Source organism: Macaca fascicularis, chromosome 2 (genome assembly GCF_037993035.2).
Source record: "Macaca fascicularis isolate 582-1 chromosome 2, T2T-MFA8v1.1".
In the NCBI taxonomy this organism is placed as follows: Eukaryota; Metazoa; Chordata; class Mammalia; order Primates; family Cercopithecidae; genus Macaca; species Macaca fascicularis.
Genome location: NC_088376.1, coordinates 1,455,827 through 1,477,198, shown reverse-complemented (window position 1 = coordinate 1,477,198; position 21,372 = coordinate 1,455,827). Strand labels below are relative to the sequence as shown.

General features: G+C 43.1%; 1 protein-coding gene across 2 annotated transcripts in view; it reads left to right on the top strand.

The window, feature by feature from the left end:
* TFRC (transferrin receptor) overlaps positions 1-20,998 on the top strand; it is a 33,415-nt gene extending 12,417 nt beyond the window's left edge. For both annotated transcript variants that reach the window (XM_065539624.1, XM_045387277.2), the window contains exons 7-19: positions 339-452; positions 2,423-2,521; positions 2,911-3,050; positions 5,008-5,165; positions 6,292-6,411; positions 7,765-7,850; positions 8,059-8,122; positions 10,442-10,509; positions 11,856-11,914; positions 12,121-12,202; positions 14,996-15,217; positions 16,554-16,694; positions 18,099-20,998. In XM_065539624.1, coding sequence (XP_065395696.1) covers positions 339-452; positions 2,423-2,521; positions 2,911-3,050; positions 5,008-5,165; positions 6,292-6,411; positions 7,765-7,850; positions 8,059-8,122; positions 10,442-10,509; positions 11,856-11,914; positions 12,121-12,202; positions 14,996-15,217; positions 16,554-16,694; positions 18,099-18,341 — 1,596 coding nt within the window. In that variant the 3' untranslated portion in view covers positions 18,342-20,998. The remainder of the gene's footprint in view (positions 1-338; positions 453-2,422; positions 2,522-2,910; positions 3,051-5,007; positions 5,166-6,291; positions 6,412-7,764; positions 7,851-8,058; positions 8,123-10,441; positions 10,510-11,855; positions 11,915-12,120; positions 12,203-14,995; positions 15,218-16,553; positions 16,695-18,098) is intronic.
* Positions 20,999-21,372: the final 374 nt, after the last annotated feature.

Below are 21,372 nucleotides of genomic sequence, written 5' to 3'. Positions count from 1 at the left end.
TCTTTCTATGATGTCCTCAAGGCGAAGATTGTTCCAGGCCTCCAGTCCCATGACCAGCCTACACAGGCCTCTTTAATCTAAGTGCCCTTTACATGAAAGGCAGTGTGGAATAAAAGCATGAAAGACATAGGAGGCTAAAACTTTTGATTTTATTCTAATACCTCTGACCTAAAAATTATAAAGTTTTTTAGAACTCATGTCTTTTTTAGGCCTTGGCCTCCTTTTATCTCTTACTTGGATTGCCTGTCTTAGGTTTGATCTATAAAACTCTTTTGTCTCAAGATTTTAGAGCTGTTCCAATACCATAATGCTCATTAAATCTAATGTCTTTGTTCTAGGGTAAACTGGTCCATGCTAATTTTGGTACTAAAAAAGACTTTGAGGATTTAGACTCTCCTGTGAATGGATCTATAGTGATTGTCAGAGCAGGAAAAATCACCTTTGCAGAAAAGGTGAGTGTGGGTTATTTTATATATATATATATATATATAATATTCAATACAGTACTTTGGTATCTTACTCTTCAGGTAAGTTATATTTCTTGTTAATATTCTTACATTCTGAAAACCAGCGATCTTAAACTCTCATACCAGATAATATAATTTATTAAAAGTGCTAAGCAGGCCGGGCGCGGTGGCTCAAGCCTGTAATCCCAGCACTTTGGGAGGCCGAGGCGGGCGGATCGCAAGGTCAGGAGATCGAGACCACAGTGAAACCCCGTCTCTACTAAAAATACAAAAAATTAGCCGGGCGCGGTGGCGGGCGCCTGTAGTCCCAGCTACTCAGGAGGCTGAGGCAGGAGAATGGCGTGAACCCGGGAGGCGGAGCTTGCAGTGAGCCGAGATCGCGCCACTGCACTCCAGCCTGGGCAACAGCGTGAGACTCCGTCTCAAAAAAAAAAAAAAAAAAAAAAAAAAAAAAAAAAAAGTGCTAAGCAAATCAAATAAGTTCCACTTCCCTAATCAGAAATGCTTAAGTGAAAGCTGTTTGTCTGTATAACTCAGTTTTATGCATATACAGAATACAGTTAAAAGCATGTTTTATAAAAAGGAAAATAAATAGCCAAACATACACAAGGAACTAGATTGGAACATATCAAAGGACAGTGGTGATTTCTGCATTTTTAAAGAAGTGGCAGGGCTCACACTTGTAATCCCAACACTTGGAGAGGCTGAGGTGAGAGGACTGCTTGAGCCCTGGAGGCTGTGAGATGTGACTTGTGCCACTCCAGCCTGGGTGACAGTGGGACTCAAAAAAGTGGTTGTCTTAGATGGGTTTTTGTTATTTTTCTTTTCTTTTCTTTTTTTTTTTTTATTTGAGATGGAGTCTCTGTCACCCTGGCTGGAATGCAGTGGCGTGATCTCAGCTCACTGCAACCTCTGCCTCCCGTGTTCAAGTGATGCTCCTGCCTCAGCCTCCTGAGTAGCTGGGATTACAGGCGTCTGCCACCAGGCCCGGCTAATGTTTGCATTTTTAGTAGAGAGGGGATTTCACCAAGTTGGCCTGGCTGGTCTTGAACTCCTGACCTCAGGTGATCCGCCTGCCTCGGCCTCCCAAATTGCTGGGATTACAGGCGTGAACCACCACTCCTGGCCTTCGTTATTCTTTGTTTTTTTTTTTTTTTTTGAGATGGAGTTTTGCTCTTTTGTTCAGGCTAGAGTGCAGTGGCTTACTGCAACCTCTGCCTTACAGTTTCAAGCAATTCTCCTGCCTCAGCCTCCCAAATGGCTGGGATTACAGGCGCCTGCCACTAAGCCCAGCAAATTTTTGTATTTTTAAATTTCTTTTTTTTTTTTTTTTTTGAGACGGAGTCTTGCTCTGTGCCCCAGGCTGGAGTGCAGTGGCGCGATCTCAGCTCACTGCAAGCTCCGCCTCCCCGGGTTCACGCCATTCTCCTGCCTCAGCCTCCCGAGTAGCTGGGACTACAGGCGCCCGCCACCTCGCCCGGCTAATTTTCTTGTATTTTTAGTAGAGACGGGGTTTCACCGTGTTAGCCAGGATGGTCTCGATCTCCTGACCTCGTGATCCGCCCGTCTCGGCCTCCCAAAGTGCTGGGATTACAGGCTTGAGCCACCGCGCCCGGCCAGATTTTTGTATTTTTAGTAGAGACAGGATTTCACCATGTTGGCCAGGCTGGTTTCAAACTCCTGACCTCATGATCTGCCTGCCTCAGCCTTGCAAGGTGTTGGGATTACAGGCGTGAGCCACCACGCCCGGCCCGTTATTCTTACTTTGCAAACAAGTGAGTTAATTTTTCAGGAAACAATTAACAACACATTACTAGATAAACAATTTGAAACATTTGGAAGTATTCTGAGTTTAGTCCTCTGTAACCATTTGGCCTTTAGCATAATGTCCAAGATGTATTCTCATTTCATATGATCAGATTTTCATTTTCTGAGCTTTATATGTTTTCTTTTAGGTTGCAAATGCTGAAAGCTTAAATGCAATTGGTGTCTTGATATATATGGACCAGACTAAATTTCCTATTGTTAAGGCAGACCTTTCATTCTTTGGACATGTGAGTTATTTCTTGAGTAAATCGCTGTTTTGAGTTCTTTGAATTGTTCTTGGATTCCTATATTAGCAGAAATAGCACTGTGTCTTCCTTAAATGCTCTTTTTCTGGGAGGGCATTAGCAGTAAGCAAGAAGATAGATTACATTGACTTTGAGGCTTTATTATTTGTTGGTAGAAGTACTTTATCAATAGTACCTTGAACTGAGAATTTCCATGTGCCATGAAAACAGGAGTCACATTGTATAGCCACTCAGATTTTTGAGGCTTCAAGTTGGTAAACTAAGGTTGGGCTGCAGCCTTATACCAAATCCGAATCTTATACCAACTCCGAATCTTACAGAGAACTTTTGAGGAAGTATGTGATGGAGCGAATTGCTCTTTGTTTTTCTAGGCTCATCTGGGAACAGGTGACCCTTACACGCCTGGATTCCCTTCCTTCAATCACACTCAGTTTCCACCATCTCAGTCGTCAGGATTGCCTAATATACCTGTCCAAACGATCTCCAGAGCTGCTGCAGAAAAGCTGTTTGGGTAAGTTTTTATTTGAAAGCTGTCTTGCAGGGTGAGGTTTTATGGTTAGGGAAGAACGGTAATATGTTGATTAAAATGTTAAACATGATTATAATTTTCCACATTTGGGAATTTGGAAGATAGCTGTTACCTTGGTATAGATAAAAATGAATTTTTCTCTATAAAGAGATCTTAATAATGGACTTACAAATGCAGGAGAATAAGGAGACTTACAACCCCAGTGAATTCCTTGTGCAAGATTCCTGGCATAACTTCTGCTCAAGTACTTCTGTGCTGAGGCACGATGCCTGTGGCAACCCATTCAGTTAGTGGAGAGAATCTGTTAGAATTCATATTGGGATAAAATCCCATTCCCTGAAACATCCATTTGTCTGGATTTTTCTTCTAAGCAACACGGGATGATTCCAGTTTCCTTGTCTGTAGATTGAGAAGCCTCACTTCTCATGCTGGTTTCCAGAGAAACCATTTATGGTCATGGCGCTCCTGGATATCCTCCCTGTAGTGTTAGTGTTCCTCTTTAAAAACAGCCCAGTTCTGTTACAGTACGTAGCATTAATTTTGATTTGGATGTGGACATATTTCTCATTTCCTGTTATAGGATAGAGATCGAGTTTCAGACCTTTATGAAAGCATTTATCTCCTGTATGACATAGGCTCTCTGATCCTGTTTCTTTAACATAATTCGATAGTGAAAATATATTCTACTTGATAGTCTCAAATGAAGAACGTCTGTATGTAAGGACTATGTGAAATACCATGACTATTGATCATGCTAAGAGGCCTTTAGCGTAGGGGAGGGAGTGTGTAACATACTATGGCCATTGATAATGCTAAGAGGCGTTTAGCATAGGAAGGAGTGTGTAACATACTATGATCATTGGTAATGCTAAGAGGCCTTTAGCATAGGTGATTTTTGTTGACTCATTCTACCTACCACCTACAAGTCGTAACCAACCTGTGAAGCCAGTGACGCATCTTACCCTTATGTAGTAGGGGAGTAATAATGTTTCAACCTATATTTGTGTAATTAAGCCTCCTTAGGAACAGCTATTATTTGGGGTAACACAGAGGAATTAGATGGGGGAAGCATAGGATTTTTTTTTTTTTTTTTTTTTTTTGGTGATAGTCTTACTCTGTTGCCCAGGCTGGAGTGCAGTAGTGTGATCCTGGCTCACTGCAACCTCCACCTCCTGGGTTCAAGGAATTCTGCCTTAGCCTCCCAAAGTGCTGGGATTACAGGCGTGAGCCACTGCACCCAGCTGAGGAATATTTTTTATAACTGAGATAAGAATGTATACTATCCTTATTAGTGGTGACAGTTGGGAAACATAAAAATGTATTACTATCCTTTTATATATTAAAAGAACTTCATTTTGAGTCCATCTTGGTATGTATTCCAAATATAAACTACATAACTATATCTGGCGGAAAGGCATATATCAGATGAGGACAGTTGGAAGTTTTGTAAAATATTGCTTAAACTAGGAATTCATGGTTTTCAGTTGGCTGCCTACAGATCAAAGTAAGACACAAATGGTTCACCACTACAGAGTAAGTTTGTTTTTGTTTTTGTTTTTGAGACAGGAATTTTGCTCTGTTGCCCAGGGTAGGGTGCAATGGTGTGATCTCGGCTCACTGCAGCCTCTGCCTCCCAGGTTCAAGCGATTCTCCTGCCTCAGCCTCCTGAGTAGCTGGGATTACAGGCACCCGCCACCATGCCCAGTTAATTTTTGTATTTTTAGTAGTAACGGGGTTTCACCATGTTGGTCAGGCTGGTCTTGAACTCCTGACCTTGTGATCCACCTGCCTCGGCCTCCCAAAGTGCTGGGATTAAAGGGGTGAGGCACTGCGCCTGCCCGAGAGTAAGTTTTGTTTATATGTCCTCTTAATCTAGAGCCTCACTAGACAAAAGTAAACTTTGGGCAAGGAACAATAACTCAGAACTTTCTGGTTCTAGAAATATGGAGGGAGACTGTCCCTCTGACTGGAAAACAGACTCTACGTGTAAGATGGTAACCTCGGAAAACAAGAGTGTGAAGCTCACGGTGAGCAATGTGCTGAAAGAGACAAAAATTCTTAACATCTTTGGAGTTATTAAAGGCTTCGTAGAACCAGGTAAAGACCGCCCCCACCCCTCTTGGTTTTGTTGTTGTTGTTGTTGTTGTTGTTGTTGTTTTCTTTGCTGTTCTTAAGGATGTGGCTAGGGAAGGAGGGAGTGTACGATGCTGGCTTGGCTTGGTTTTATGAAGTGCTTAATCTTATCTGTCCTAAAGTGAATTGTTTATGTGTCAGATTTTTTTGTTTTTGTTTTTGTTTTTTTGAGAAGGAGTTTCACTCTTGTTGCCCAGGCTGGAGTGCGGTGGTGCGATCTCGGCTCACTGCAACCTCCACCTCCCAGGTTCAAGTGATTCTCCTGCCTCAGCCTCCCCAGTAGCTGGGATTACAGGCGTGTACCACCATGCCTGGCTAATTTTGTGTTTTTAGTAGACAGGGTTTCTCCATGTTGGTCAGGCTCTATGAGGTCAGCTCCTGACCTCACGTGATCTGCCTGCCTCGGCCTCCCAAAGTGCTGGGATTACAGGTGTGAGCCACTGTGCCCGGCCTATGTGTCAGTTTTACTGGGAGGTAATAAGGCCCTAGGAAATTCTTGTTAAAAATTGACCATTGTGACTAGAAAATCTATTCTAAGTTATTGACTAGACCAGTGATAAGCAAATTTCTTAAGGGGGCAGATAATAAACCTTTTGCAGGCTATACAGTCTCTGTTTTAGCTGTTCAACTCTGTAGAAGCAAGAAAATAGGCATAGACTGTACGTAATGAATGGGTATGCAGGCTGTAGTTTGCCAGTCCCTGGAGTTGAGTTTAAATGCAATCAAATAGCCAAACCTACTAAGAAATAAGAAAATGACTGCTGGCCCCGCTACATACTCAAAATCTTATTTGCAGATCTCCCATATTGCTGCTCTTTGTAGGTTACTTAAAAAAAATTATTCCTGTTCTTTTTTTCTTTCACTTAAGTAGTCAGTAAATTTAATTAGTAGTGTAGGAAAAAAGTAGCTCTACTAGTAAAGTAAAATTAATATTCTCATGTGAATTTTTAATTCCCAGAGTTTTTAGTCAGATTTGAAGTAAGGTGCTTTTATTCTTAATACATATACTGCACTTTTACCTTTTTACTGATGTGCTAATTGTAGAAAAGTTTAGAAGCTTATTTAAATTCTTCCTCTTTTGTTTTTAAAGATCACTATGTTGTGGTTGGGGCCCAGAGAGATGCGTGGGGCCCCGGAGCTGCAAAATCCAGTGTGGGGACAGCTCTCCTGTTGAAACTTGCCCAGATGTTCTCAGATATGGTCTTAAAAGGTAGAGTACAAATTTTGGTTCCTTTGAATATTGGTGCACTACAGATGGTTCTAGATGTTGTACTGTGCTTTGCTCGCTTTGCCTGCATTCCTGTGGTTCCCTCATGCCAGACTCTAGTTCTTAAATACAAGGCAGATTGTCTTTTGTTGTAGCTACCTTTTTCTTTGAAACAGCTTTCCATAAAATGTCTTAGCTGTGCTAAAAATCACCAGTTTCTTTGAGACAGTGGGTTATTGAGCCCTAGTGCTTAGTTTGATGTATCCAGCATGATAAGGCGGACCATAGTCCCTAAGTAATCTATTTGAAAGCAGTAGCATACCTCTATACTCATGTACTGAGGCCTAACAGCTATTGAAATTTTATGTTTATTCATTTATTTTTTGAGACAGAGTTTAACTCTGTTGCCCAGGCTGGAGTGCAGTGGCATGATCTCAGCTCACTGCAACCTCCTCCTCCTGACTTTAAGCCATTCTCCTGCCTCAGCCTCCTGAGTAGCTGGGATTACAGGCGCCCACCACCACGCCTGGCTAATTTTTGTATTTTTAGTAGAGACGGGGCTTCACCATGTTGGCCAGGCTGGTCTCCTGACCTCAAGTGATTCACCCGCCTCAGCCTCCCAAACTGCTACGAGTGAGCCACCGTGCCCCGCCTGTTTTATTTTTGAGCCTTTCTGTCCTGCTTGCCACTCTTTCACACTCCTACCCACCCACACATTCAAAATCATCATATTCTTGAATCTTTGGGTCACAAGGCAAATTGCAATGCTTATCTTTATTTAATACAGAGTACATTAATGGAGAAAAAAAAATACTGAGGGAAGTGGGTGGGATGGAGGGCAGTGATATATGTATCCCCAAAAGGCGCTGTCACAAGTGTAGTTTCTCTGCAAACTCTTCTTATAACTTAAATTTGTGAATTTTTATTTTATTTTAGAGTTATTTTTTAAAAATCCAATGTTTTGATTTACTTCTATGCAAATTATTCTCAAGATGTGCATCATCATGCTTACACTGTTTTCAGTGATTTCTGGGTCCAGAAGTTAAGGAACTGAAAGAATGAAATTGTAAAAGGGCGACTACTGGCCCCTGCTATGTACTCGAAATCTTATTTGCAGATCTCCTATATTGCTTTTTGTAGGTTGCTTAAAAAAAAATTATTCCTATTCTTTTATTCTTTCACCTGGAGTCTCAAAGATTTTGTTAGTATTTTTTTTTTCTTTTTTGGCTCAGAAAAGAAGATTTTGGAATCTGCTATCTTGGAGTTAGACTTTCTGATTCATCTGAAGTAGGATACCTTCCATCCTTGCCCGTGTATAACCGTTCCCAAGATAAAGCTAACTTTCTTCTCTTTCAGATGGGTTTCAGCCCAGCAGAAGCATTATCTTTGCCAGTTGGAGTGCTGGAGACTTTGGATCGGTTGGTGCCACTGAATGGCTAGAGGTATTCTTTATCATCATCTATTCCCATATTGGGCACCTGAGCTTGTGGGTTCAGGCTGTCCTCCAGAAATGATGTTCTTTTAGGTTTGATTTTACCATTTTTGCCTTTGCGCTTAGTCTCAATAGAGTCCAGAATTGAAAATGAATCCCTATTGCTACTGTATGTGATAAATGAACAGATTTGTACTTATTAGTGTTTTCTCTTCTAGGGATACCTTTCATCCTTGCATTTAAAGGCTTTCACTTACATTAATCTGGATAAAGCGGTGCTTGGTAAGTATCCCTTTGTTTAGCTGTTTATGAATTCAGGTAAATTACTTTTTTTTTTTTTTTGAGATGGAGTTTCATTCTTGTCGCCCAGGCTGGAGTGCAATGGCACAATCTTGGCCCACTGCAAGCCCCGCCTCCCAGGTTCAAGTGATTCTCCTGCCTCAGCCTCCCAAGTAGCTGGGATTACAGGTGCTCACTACCACGCCCAGCTAATTTTTTGTATTTTTAGTACAAAAAATTGACTATGCTTCACTATGTTGGTCAGTATGGTCTCGAACTCCTGACCTCAGGCAATTCGCCTGCCTTGGCCTGGGATTACAGACGTGAGCCACCATGCCTGGCCGGGTAAACTACTTTGAAGTGGAAGGAAGCTTTTTTTTGAGACAGGGTCTCACTCGATTGCTCAGGCTAGAGTGCAGTGGCGCAATCTTGGCTTACTGCAGCCTTGACCTCCTGGGCTCAGGTGATCCTCCCACTTCAGCCACCTGGCTAATTTTTTTTTATAGAGATGGGGTTTTGCCATGTTGCACAGGCTGGTCTCAAACTCCTGAGTTCAGGCATTCTACTTCGGCTGCCCAAAATGCTGCGGTTACATGCGTGAGCCGTTGCCCTCAGCCTGTATCTTAACCTTCCTTTAAATAGTCGGTCAAGTTACACAATGAACACATATTGCCTTGTCTAGAGCAGTGCGTGGTTCTCTTTTTTTTTTTTTTTTTGAGACGGAGTCTCGCTGTGTCGCCCAGGCTGGAGTGCAGTGGCCGGATCTCAGCTCACTGCAAGCTCCGCCTCCCGGGTTTGCGCCATTCTCCTGCCTCAGCCTCTCGAGTAGCTGGGACTACAGGCGCCCGCCACCTCGCCCGGCTAGTTTTTTTTATATTTTTAGTAGAGACGGGGTTTCACCATGTTAGCCAGGATGGTCTCGATCTGCTGACCTTGTGATCCGCCCGTCTCGGCCTCCCAAAGTGCTGGGATTACAGGCTTGAGCCACCGCGCCCGGCCCAGTGCGTGGTTCTCAATGTGGCCCCCAGATCAGCAGCATCAGGAACTGTTACAATGCAAACTTTCAGGTCCACCCCAGACCTTTGAGTCAGAAATGGGAGTGTTGGTCTAAAAACTGGGCTTTTTTGGCTGGGCATGGTGGCGCACGCCTGTAATCCCAGCACTTGGGGAGGCCAAGGCAGGTGGATCACCTGAGGTCAGGAGTTCGAGACCAGCCTGGCCAACATGGTGAAACCCCATCTCTACTAAAAATACAAAAATTAGCTGGGCGTGGTGGTGGGCACCTGTAATCCCTGCTACTCAGGAGACTGAGGCAGGGGAATCACTTAAACCCGGGAGGCAGAGGTTGCAGTGAGCCGAGATGGTGCCTTTGCACTCCAGCCTGGGTGACAGAGCGATACTCCATCTCAAAGAAACAAACAAAAAAACTGGGCTTTTTTTTTGGGCAACCTTTGGGGAATAAAAACTTACTATTTTCTTAAGGACAAAGTATCCTGAAGCAAAGAAACCCAAACAAATAAACAAAAAACTTTAACAAGCATGCCAGGTAATTCTGATGCACTAAAGTTTTAGGACCATAAGTCTGGACTGTTTTGAGGTGAGAAGAAACTAAACTATGCCATATAGAATGGTACTTAGAGAGTAATTCACATCCTGTTATGTTGTGGCATCACTGATAGAAATATTGGATAATCATACTTCTAGAAGAGTTTGAATGTTCACTGGCAGCAGAAAATTGACAGAGTTTGAGTGTTATTTAAAGTGCAGATTACATTCAACAGGAATGGGGTAAAGAAAGTGCAGATGTAGCTGATGAACTGAGAATAGTGAAATGTCTACATGGGGGGAAAAAGGAAAGAGTTACAATTAAGCCTCTAGGTTAGTTATTTCCCTGTTGTGTGTTTGCAGCAGAATGTGCTGAGTATAGCAAGCATGTTGTAGCTCTAACCTGGGTGAACCAGAAAGTTAAATGTGAAATTGCTAATGGGGGAGGCTGCACATGTGTCGGGGCAGTGGATTTATGGGACCTCTAGGTACTTTTATCTTAATTTTGCTGCTGAACCTAAAACTGCTGATATTTTTAAAAAGATCACTAGGATTAAAGTATGCAAACTCAAGGAGTAGTAAGAGCCTCACTTGAGTCAAGTTATCATAGTTGCTAAAGAACTTGATACCAAAATTACTTTTGTCTACTTGATGAATAGGATAGCTGTTGCGTAGGGCCACTGATGTAGATTACTGTCTTGTCAAGTACTTGTAGAAGTAGCAGTGTGAAAATTACTGGAGTGGAGAAGGGGCAATGATAAAATAATTTCTTTTCAGGTACCAGCAACTTCAAGGTTTCTGCCAGCCCGTTGTTGTATACGCTGATTGAGAAAACAATGCAAGATGTGAGTATATACCTCATTACAAAAATGGATGACTTAATTTTTTGTTGAATCGACCTGAGATAAAAAACACTGATATGTAAAACCATAGTCAGTAACAAAAACTAGGAATTGAGAATAAATTCTATAGCAGCATCATTAAAGAGATACTTGCCTGTTGAACCATATGAGATGAGGAGGTATATGAAGGGCTGCAATCTCAAAAAATATGTCGTCTCTTTAGGAATATATAACAAAATGCCATGAGGCCTGAGCTGTAGTGCAGGTGCCCACAGGGGATTGTCTGTAGAGTCACAATGCTAAGGAAGGCTGAAATCAACTTGAACTATACTTTGAGAAAGCCGTATGAAATATTCATTGAATAAAGAATTACCATAGTTTTGAGTGAGGGAGCAGCATATGAAAGAAAACATTTGCTTAATGGGATTAGAGGCTGTGTATTGGAGTGAGTAAAGTTAGATACAGGTCAGACAGCAGATATTGGCTTTGATCCCAAGGGATACTAGGGATTATAGGATCTCAAGCAAGGCAATAATGAATTTACCAGTTAGGTTGGTGGCATAAGATGCACTAGAAGGAAGAAACCAGAAACAAGATAGGCATATTATGGAGCCTAAAGAGGGCTTTTACAATTGTGGGTATGCCACCGTGGTTTTTTGGGTGCTTTTTTTTTTTTTTTTTTTGAGACGGAGTCTCCCTCTGTTGCCCAGGCTGGGGTGTAGTGGAGCAATCCTGGCTCACCGCAGCCTCCGCCTCCTGGGTTCAAGTGATTGTCCTGCCACAGCCTCCCGAGTAGCTGGAATTACAGGCATGCACCACCACACCTGGCTAATGTTTGTATTTTTAGTGGAGACGGGGTTTCACCATGTTGGCCAGGATGGTCTCGATCTCTTGACCATGTGATCATCCCACTCGGCCTCCCAAAGTGCTGGGATTACAGGCATGAGCCACTGTGCCCGGCTTTTTTTTTTTTTTTTTTTAAGAGACAGGGTCTTGCTCTGTTGCCCAGGCTGGTCTCAAACTTCTGGGCTCAAGAGGTCTCCCACCTTGGCCTCCCAAAGTGTTGGGATTGCAGGTGTGAACTACCCCACCTGGCCTAGGCCCACTTTTAAAATGTTAATTAAGAAGGAAACATTTTTTCCTAACCATAACTAAAGGAACTGAAAACATGAGCCTAGTTAGTAATAACTTAAAATTGAGACTGTTTTAACTGTCATAAATAATTTCTTTTCAAGAAGATATAATACAAGTTTTCTATTTATAAATTTTTATAGAGTAACATGTTAGTGACTAGCCTGAATAAATAAGTTCCAAAAGGTTAGTTTTAATGATAATTTCTTATCTTACAGGTGAAACATCCGGTTACTGGGCGATCTCTATATCAGGACAGCAACTGGGCCAGCAAAGTGTAAGTTGAGAAAAGTGAATGAACAAACTAATAGAAAAGCAGAGATTCTGCCTCCTGTGTCAAGTAGAATCCAAATCTGTCCTTGCATTGAGCTTACTTACACCTAAAGATACTCAACTAAAGAATTTATTTCGGATGTGAGGACTAGCATGATAGAACAGTCTTCTTTAGAAAACTTTCTAAAGACACATCCTTTCTTCTTGCAGTGAGAAACTCACTTTAGACAATGCTGCTTTCCCTTTCCTTGCGTATTCTGGAATCCCAGCAGTTTCTTTCTGTTTTTGTGAGGTAAGTCTGAGGAACCCAAAACCAAAAGCATTCCATCAGTTCATTTAAATGACAAATGGAGAGAGGCTCTCTAAAAGAAATGATCTTTATTTGGGAATGGGAAAGTACATGGGAATGTGCTTTATTCAGAGAGGTAAAGGAAAGCAAGTTTTTAAAGGACAAATGACAAGGATTACATAATTATTTTGAGGTAATTATTCTTGACTACCAAGATCAGTCAAGGTTTACAGGCAGTTGCTCGGCAGATTTTCTCACAAGAGAATTTTTTTGGTGCAAGGTGTCAGTGGCCTCTGTGTAAGGTTGTATTTTCGTAAAAAGGAAAACAAAAACCCTTAGTCCTTGTTATCAGACATAGAAGGGTGAGACCCTTCTCTTCAGGGTTGCATTTTTGTTAACACTAGTGACTCCATTTTGCTTTTGCACGTATCTTAGTTGTTGGGGTTTTTTTGTTTGTTTTTTGACAATGATGTCTTGCTGTGTCACCAAGGCTGGGGTACAGTGGCCCAATCATGGCTCACTGCAGTCTCAAGCCGTCTTCCCCCTTCAGCCTCCAAACCGTTCGGATTACAGGCAAGAGCTACTTACTACACCTGGCCATGGATCTTCTTGTGTCAACTTTGAGACCAAGTTTACTGGAGTGCTTAAAATGTTTTTTGTTTTTTTTTTTTTTTTGAGACGGAGTCTTGCTCTGTCGCCCAGGCTGGAGTGCAGTGGCCGGATCTCAGCTCACTGCAAGCTCCGCCTCCCGGGTTCACGCCATTCTCCTGCCTCAGCCTCCCAAGTAGCTGGGACTACAGGCGCCCGCCACCTCGCCCGGCTAGTGTTTTGTATTTTTTTTTAGTAGAGACGGGGTTTCACCAGGTTAGCCAGGATGGTCTCGATCTCCTGACCTTGCGATCCGCCCATCTCGGCCTCCCAAAGTGCTGGGATTACAGGCTTGAGCCACCGCGCCCGGCCTTAAAATGTTTTAAGAAGTTATACACAAGTGCTGGACGTGGTAGCTCACGTCTGTAATCCTGTAGCAGGACCAGCCGCAGACAAAACCCCCCAGACACCGAGTTAAAGAAGGAAGAACTTTATTGGGCTGGAAGCTTTGGCAAGACTCACGTCTCTAAAAACCGAGCTCCCTGAGTGAGCAATTCTGTCCCTTTTAAGGGCTCACAACTCTAAGGGGGTCGGCGTGAGAGGGTCATGGTTGATCAGGCAGTGGGAACGTGACTGGGGGCTGTATGTACTGGTAATTTGAACAGAACAGGACGGGGGTTTTCACAATGCTTTTCCATACAATGTCTGGAATCTATAGATAACATTACCCGTAGGTCAGGGGTCGATCTTTAACTATGCCCAGGGTGCGGCGCTGGGCTGTCTGCCTCTGCCTTTTAGTTTCTACTTCTTTCTTTGAAGGCAGAAATTGGGCATAAGACAATATGAGGGGTGGTCTCCTCCCTTAATCCCAGCACTTTGGGAGGCCAAGGCAGGCAGATCACGAGGTCAGGAGTTTGAGACTAGCCTGACCAAAATGTTGAAACCCCGTCTCTGCTAAAAATACAAAAAATTAGTCAGATGTGGTGGCGGGCACCTGTAAGCCCACTACTCAGGAGGCTGAGGCAGGAGAATGGCTTGAACCTGGGAGGTGGAGGTTGCAGTGAGCTGAGATGGAGCCACTGCACTCCAGCTTGGGCGACAGAGTGAGACCCTGTCTCAAAAAAAAAGTTATACACATGTAATTATTGCATGTTCCTTCATTATCAGTTTTAATATTAGCTTAATTAGCATTTGAGTTTATTGCTAAAACTTCTTTAAGTATGAGTTTTAATAATGAGTGTGGTGGGTCACACCTGTAATCCCAGCATTTGGGAGGCCAAGGTGGGTGGATCATTTGAGGTCAGGAGTTGAAGACCAGCCTGGCCAACGTGGTGAAACCCCATCTCTACTAAAAATACAAAAAAATTAGCTGGGTGTGGTGGCTCATGCCTGTGATCCCAGCTACTCAGGAGGCTGAGGTGGAAGAATCGCTTGAACCCAGGCGGCAGAGGTTGCAGTGAGCCGAGATCGCGCCATTGCACTCCAGCCTGGGCGACACAGCAGGACTCTGTCTAACAACAACAAAAAAACGAGGCTGATTTTCTTGAGTGATTGAGCAGTGGCCTGCCTATTGGACAGTCCAGCTGAACAGTATTTTCATCAGGCTGGGTGCAATAGCTCACACCTATAATTCCAGCACATTGGGTGGCTGAGGTGGCCAGGAGTGAGACCAGCCTGGGTAACATGCCTAGTCTATATCTCTACAAACATTTTTTTAATTAAGCTGCCCAGTGGCATCTGTAGTCCCAGCTTCTTGGGAGGCTGAGGCAGGGGGTGTCCCTTGAGCCAGGAGCTCAAGCCTGCAGAGAGCCAGGAGTGCATGAGCACACGCTAGCCTGGGTGACAGAGTGAGACCTCGTCTCAAGGTACATTTCATGTGTGTTCTCTTTTTCCATGATAAAGGCCCAAACTTCCCAGAATGAAAAACGTACAGCCGTAAGAATTTGGCTAGAAATCTATTCGAGGCATATGATACGATAGGACAGGGATTCTGTAGAATCTGGAAGAAAGTCATCACTCTAGGAGTGGGTTAGATTCAGAGAAGTAGCAAGAATGTACTTAAAGCAGCAGATAACGAGATCACACTGGGGTGGGAATGTGTTAGAAGCAGCGGGGAGCTGTTGTAACTTACCTCGATGGGGAAGCCAGAATGTGAGGCTTTTGCTGGTAGACCTCACGTGAGTGCCATAGCCTCGCTTTTTCTTGCAGGACACAGATTATCCTTACTTGGGCACCACCATGGACACCTATAAGGAACTGGTGGAGAGGATTCCTGAGCTGAACAAAGTGGCACGAGCAGCGGCAGAAGTAGCTGGTCAGTTCGTGATTAAACTGACCCATGATACTGAATTGAACCTGGACTATGAGAGGTACAACAGCCAGCTGCTTTTGTTTTTGAGGGATCTGAACCAGTACAGAGCAGATGTAAAGGTGAGCACTGATTCCAAGTATGTTTTTACTGCTGAATGTCAAGTAGTTTGAAGTGTGATGTGTTCCTATGTGTTCCTGGTGGGTGGAAGGATGATTGTAGCCAAAGTACATTTTAAAGTGAACGGAGGCACAATTTTACATAGAATTTGTAACTTGTTTGACAGAAGTTGGGAGGCTGTGGATCAGAGACATAGGACAGAGCTCAGCAGTATTTCGGAATCTAGAGCAATGTCAGGTTTTCTATCACTCATGTCTCCCAGGCAGCCCGCCACAGAGTATGACGGTCTCACAAGGAGTTGGGCTGTGTGCGTTTCAGACATGACGTGGATGGAAAGACAGCACAGCTAGGAGGATTCTGTCTCGTATTGATCCTGTGCATCTAAAATTCAAATATTCCATTAAGTGAAGCTGATAAGCAGGGTGAGGTGGTGCACGCCCGTAGCCCCAGCTACTTCTGCTGAGGCAGGAGAATTACTGGAGCCCAGCCTGGTCGACATAGCAAAATCCCATCTCTAAATAAATTAATAAAATTAATATTAAGTGGCTTCCAGATAGTTTTATGGTACTAGGAGTTGATTTTTTAACAGATCTCTTAATTGAAGTAAATCACTCATAACCAAATCTTTTTATGTTTGTCTTTTCTTTTTCTTTCTTTTTTTTTTTGAGAGACAAAGTCTCACTCTCGTCCCCCAGGCAGAAGTGCAATGGTATGATCCCGGCTCACTGAAACCTCCGCCTCCCGGGTTCAAGCAATTCTTCTGCCTCAGCTCCCCAAGTAGCTGGGATTACAGGCGTGTGCCACCATGCCCGGATAGTTTTTGTATTTTTAGTAGAGCTGAGGTTTTACCCTGTTGGACAGGCTGGTTTCAAACTCCTTCCCTCAGGTGATCCACCCGCCTCAGCCTCCCAAAGTGCTGGGATTACAGGTGTGAGCCACCGCGCCTGGCCCCTTATGTCTTTCTTGAAACTAATTGTAACTGTTGAAAATGGAACTTACCAGATGGAGATAACGATCCTGAAGTACATTGAACCACAATGTTTTCCCCTATAGGGAAGTTTTCCCCCAGAAGGAGAATTGAACTGGAAACAATATAGTACATAGGATTATATAATTATGTTTAAATTCCTAATGAGAATGGTTTTCTTACATGCTGGGCTGAAATAGAGTGTATATCACAGTCTATAGAGCTTGGAACCCTGTGCAAGGTGCTTTTGGAGTCTTGAGCTTATCTGCGAGTTCCTTTTATCAGAATCTTATTAACACACGTTAAATTAGAAAGGCACGCAAAAGAGCGTCCTTAGAAACAAAACTCATAGCGAAGAATGTCTGTTTCAGGAAATGGGCCTGAGCTTGCAGTGGCTGTATTCTGCTCGTGGAGACTTTTTCCGTGCTACTTCCAGGCTAACAACAGATTTCAGGAATGCTGAGAAAAGGGACAAGTTTGTCATGAAGAAGCTCAATGATCGTGTCATGAGAGTAAGTGAACTTTTGGGAAAGGAGGAACTAAAGTATGTGTAAAATTTTAGTGGATAAATCTTCCACTTCCGCAGAGTGGACAAACTCTAGGAGTCTAGAATTCCGTTAAGAAGGGAAGAAGGAGCATTAATGGCTTAGCTGTCATTTTCTATTTCTGCTAATTCAGACCTTGGCCAAACCTAGTCTTCTTGGAAGAGACTTGCTGTAAACCTTCCGGGTATACTCCAGTGGGGAAAAGAATCTGAACACATTTAAAGTTTTCCTTCATAAAATGAATCCGTTTCCTTTAAACTTTTTATTTATTTATTTATTTTTGAGACGGAGTTTCACTGTTGTTGTCCAAGCTGGAGTGCAGTGGCGTAATCTCGGCTCACTGCACCCTCTGCCTCCTGGGTTCAAGTGATTCTCCTGCCTCAGCCTCCCGAGTAGCTGGGATTACAGGTGCCTGCCACTACGCCCGGCTCATTTTTTGTATTTTTAGTGGAAACGGAGTTTCACCATGTTAGCCAGGCCAGTCTTTTTTTTTTTTTTTTTTTTTTGAGACGGAGTCTTGCTCTGTTGCCCAGGCTGGAGTGCAGTGGCCGGATCTCAGCTCACTGCAAGCTCCGCCTCCCGGGTTTACGCCATTCTCGTGCCTCAGCCTCCCGAGTAGCTGGGACTACAGGCGCCCGCCACCTCGCCCGGCTAGATTTTTGTAGTTTTTAGTAGAGACGGGGTTTCACCGTGTTCGCCAGGATGGTCTCGATCTCCTGACCTCGTGATCCGCCCGTCTCGGCCTCCCAAAGTGCTGGGATTACAGGCTTGAGCCACCGCGCCCGGCCCCCAGGCCAGTCTTGAACTCCCAACCTCAGGTGATCCACCGGCCTCTGCCTCCCCAAGTGCTGGTATTACAGGCGTGAGCCGCTGTGCCCGGCCTCCTTTAGAATTTTAACCTTAGAAGATTAGCATTAGCCTGGTTCCCAGCATTCTGTTTTCCTCACTCTGCTACAGAAAGTCTGATCAGCTGCTGGACTCAGTGGCTCACGCCTGTCATCCCAGCACTGTGGGAGGCCAAGACAAGCAGATCACCTGAGGTCCGGAGTTTAAGACCAGCCTGACCAACATGGAGAAACCCCGTCCCTACTAAAAATACAAAAATCAGTCGGGTGTGGTGGCGGCGCCTGTAATCCCAGCTACTCAGGAGGCTGAGGCAGGAGAATTGCTTGAAGTCAGGAGGTAGAGGTGGCGGTGAGCCGAGATTGTGCTATTGCACTCCAGCCTGGGCGACAGAGAAACTCTGTCTCAAAAAAAAAATAAAAGAGCGATCAGCATTCCTAATTTGGGAAACTTTATGTTGGAAGTGAACAGTTGTTTTGCTACAGAAGTCACAGGACAGTGTAAATTGCCCGACGTTTTGTTTTATAGGTCGAGTATTACTTCCTCTCACCCTATGTGTCTCCAAAAGAGTCTCCTTTCCGGCACGTCTTCTGGGGCTCCGGCTCCCACACGCTGTCCGCTTTACTGGAGAGCTTGAAACTGCGTAGACAGAATAACAGTGCTTTTAATGAAACGCTGTTCAGAAACCAGCTGGCTCTCGCGACTTGGACTATTCAGGGAGCTGCAAATGCCCTTTCTGGTGACGTTTGGGACATTGACAATGAGTTTTAAACGTGATACCCGTAGCTTACGTCAGAACAGCAGGATAGTCTAGTTTCTAGACTCGTGCTGATTGTGCTACGTTTTCAGTAGGGCTTCAAAACCTGATGTGAAAATTCCATCCCATCATCTTGGTACTACTAGATGTCTTTAGGCAGCAGCTTTTAATCCAGGGTAGACAACCTGTCCTTCACGTTAAAGCGAATAACCACTTAAAAAATGTCCCTGATGGAATATTCCCCTCTCTAGAGTCGTAAGTGCTGTGTAATGGTAACTGCCTCTTTCCTGGTGGTGGTAATGAAAATGTCAGAAACCAGTTTTGTGAGCGATCGCTGTGAACTCTAAGGGCTGGTCTCTGCTGAAGGCTGTAAGGGGTCGCTTACTTCGAGTGATCCTCCAACTTCATTTGATGCCGGATAGGAGACACCAGGTCGACAGACCTTCTCCAAATGAGATCTGAGCCTTTCCATAAGGAACGTAGCTGGTTTCCTCATTCCTGAAAGAAACAGTTAACTTTCCGAAGAGATGGGCTTGTTTTCTTGCCAGTGGGGTCTGAAATGGAGGTCCTTCTGCTGGATCAAATGAGGCTCAACTGTTGATTGCAGGAATAAGGCCTTAATATGTTCACCTCAATGTCATTTATGAAAAGAGGGGACCAGAAGCCAAAGACTTAGCATATTTTCTTTTCCTCTGTCCCTTCCCCATAAGCCTCCATTTAGTTCTTTGTTATTTTTGTTTCTTCCAAAGCACATTGAAAGAGAACCAGTTTCAGGTGTTTAGTTGCAGACTCTGTTTGTCAGACTTCAAAGAATAATACACTGCCAAATTTTGGCCAAAGTGTTAATCTTAGGGGAGAGCTTTCTGTCCTTTTGGCACTGAGATATTTATTGTTTATTTATCAGTGACAGAGTTCACTATAAATGATGTTTTTTTTTATAGAATATAATTATCGGAAGCAGTGCCTTCCATAATTATGACAGTTATACTGTCGGTTTTTTTAAATAAAAGCAGCATCTGCTAATAAAACTCAACAGATACTGGAAGTTTTGCATTTATGGTCAACACTTAGGGGTTTTGGAAAACAGCCGTAAGCCAAATGTAATTGAATAAAGTTGAAGCTAAGATTTAGAGATGAATTAAATTTAATTAGGGGTTGCTAAGAAGTGAGCACTGACCAGATAAGAATGCTAGTTTTCCTAAATGCAATGAATTGTGACCAAGTTATAAATAAATGTCACTTAAAGGCTGTGGAAGTACTCCTGCACAATTTTATAGCTCAGTTTATCCAAGGTATAACTCTAATTCCCATTTTGCAAAATTTCCAGTACCTTTGTCACAATCCTAACACATTATCGGGAGCAGTGTCTTCCATAATGTATAAAGAACAAGGTAGTTTTTACCTACCACAGGGTCTGTATCGGAGACAGTGGTCTCCATATGTTACACTAAAGGGTGTAAGTAATTATCGGGAACAGTGTTTCCCATAATTTTCTTCATGCAATGACATCTTCAAAGCTTGAAGATCGTTAGTATCTAACATGTATTCCCAACTCCTATAATTCCCTATCTTTTAGTTTTAGTTGCAGAAACATTTTGTGGTCATAAAGCATTTGGTGGGTAAATGCAACCACTGTAAAATGAAATTACTACAAAATTTGAAATTTAACGTGGGTTTTTGTTATCTTTGTGGTTTCTCCAGGTCCTCTACTTAACAGGATAGTAGCATACATTTGTAATGTTTGCTATTGACAAGTCATTTTAACTTTATCACCTTATTTGCATGTTACCTCCTATAAACTTAGTGCGGACAAGTTTTAATTCAGAATTGGCCTTTTGACTTAAAGCAGGGGGACTTTGTATAGGAGGTTTGGGGGGTGTGGGGAGGGAGAGTCCCCAGAAGATCTTTGACACGTCTGCCTACCCATTCGTGGTTATAAATTAAATGTAGGTATGAATAAGTTTGAAGCTACATGAGTGAACCATCGTTATAAACGTGATCAGCTGTTTGTCATAGGGCAGTTTGAAACTGCCTCCTAGGAAGAGGCTCATAGGGGTCTCTTGAGGTTCTTAGTGTAACTCACCTAGATTTACAGCCTCACTGGAATCGTTTCACTACTCACAGTCTCTTTCATCTTCAGTTTTATCTTTAATCTCCTCTTTTATCTTGGACTGACATTTAGTGTAGCTATGTGAAAAGGTCATAGCCGAGATTCCTGGTTTGGGTGTTACGCTTACATACTTAAATGAAAGTGTGTGACATACTCATAGTGTAACACAACATGAATAAAAGGCATACATTTTGCAGCAGTCAGTCTCTTCAGAAAACCCTCTTCTATAGTAGGGTTGAGTTACTTCCTATCAAGCCAGTGTGTGGTAACAGGCTCAATATTCCTGAATGAAATACCAGACTAGTGACAAGCTCCTGGTCTTCAGATGTCTTCTCGTTAAGGAGATGGGCCTTTTGGAGGTAAAGGATACAATTAGTGAGTTCTGTCATGATTCGCTATTCTAGAACTTGCATGACCTTTACTGTGTTAGCTCTTTGAATGTTGTTGAAATTTTAGACTTTCTTTGTAAACAAATGATATGTCCTTATCATTGTATAAAAGCTGTTACGTGCAACAATGTGGAGATTCCTTATCTGATTTAATAAAATACTTAAACACTGAGTTGTCGTTTTTAGATAAATTTTTTAAAAAGAGCAGTTTTAGGCTTATAGCAAAATTAAACAGAATTCCCACATACCCACCGTTTCTGCCACGTACACATCCTCCATGACTGCCAGCACCTTGCACCTCAGCGGCGTGTTTGTTACAGTGGGCAGCTTGCGTGGGCACACCGTTAGCGCCGTCAGCACCGTTAGTCTGCTGTTTCTATTAGGGTTTGTTCTCCTATGGTTTTTGACAAATGTGTAATACCATTCTATACCTTACAGAATAGTTTTATTGCTGTAAATCTTGTGCTCTGCCCATTCATCCATCTCTTCTGTAAGATCCTGGCAACCACAGATCTTACGATATCCATAATTTTACCTCTTCCAGAA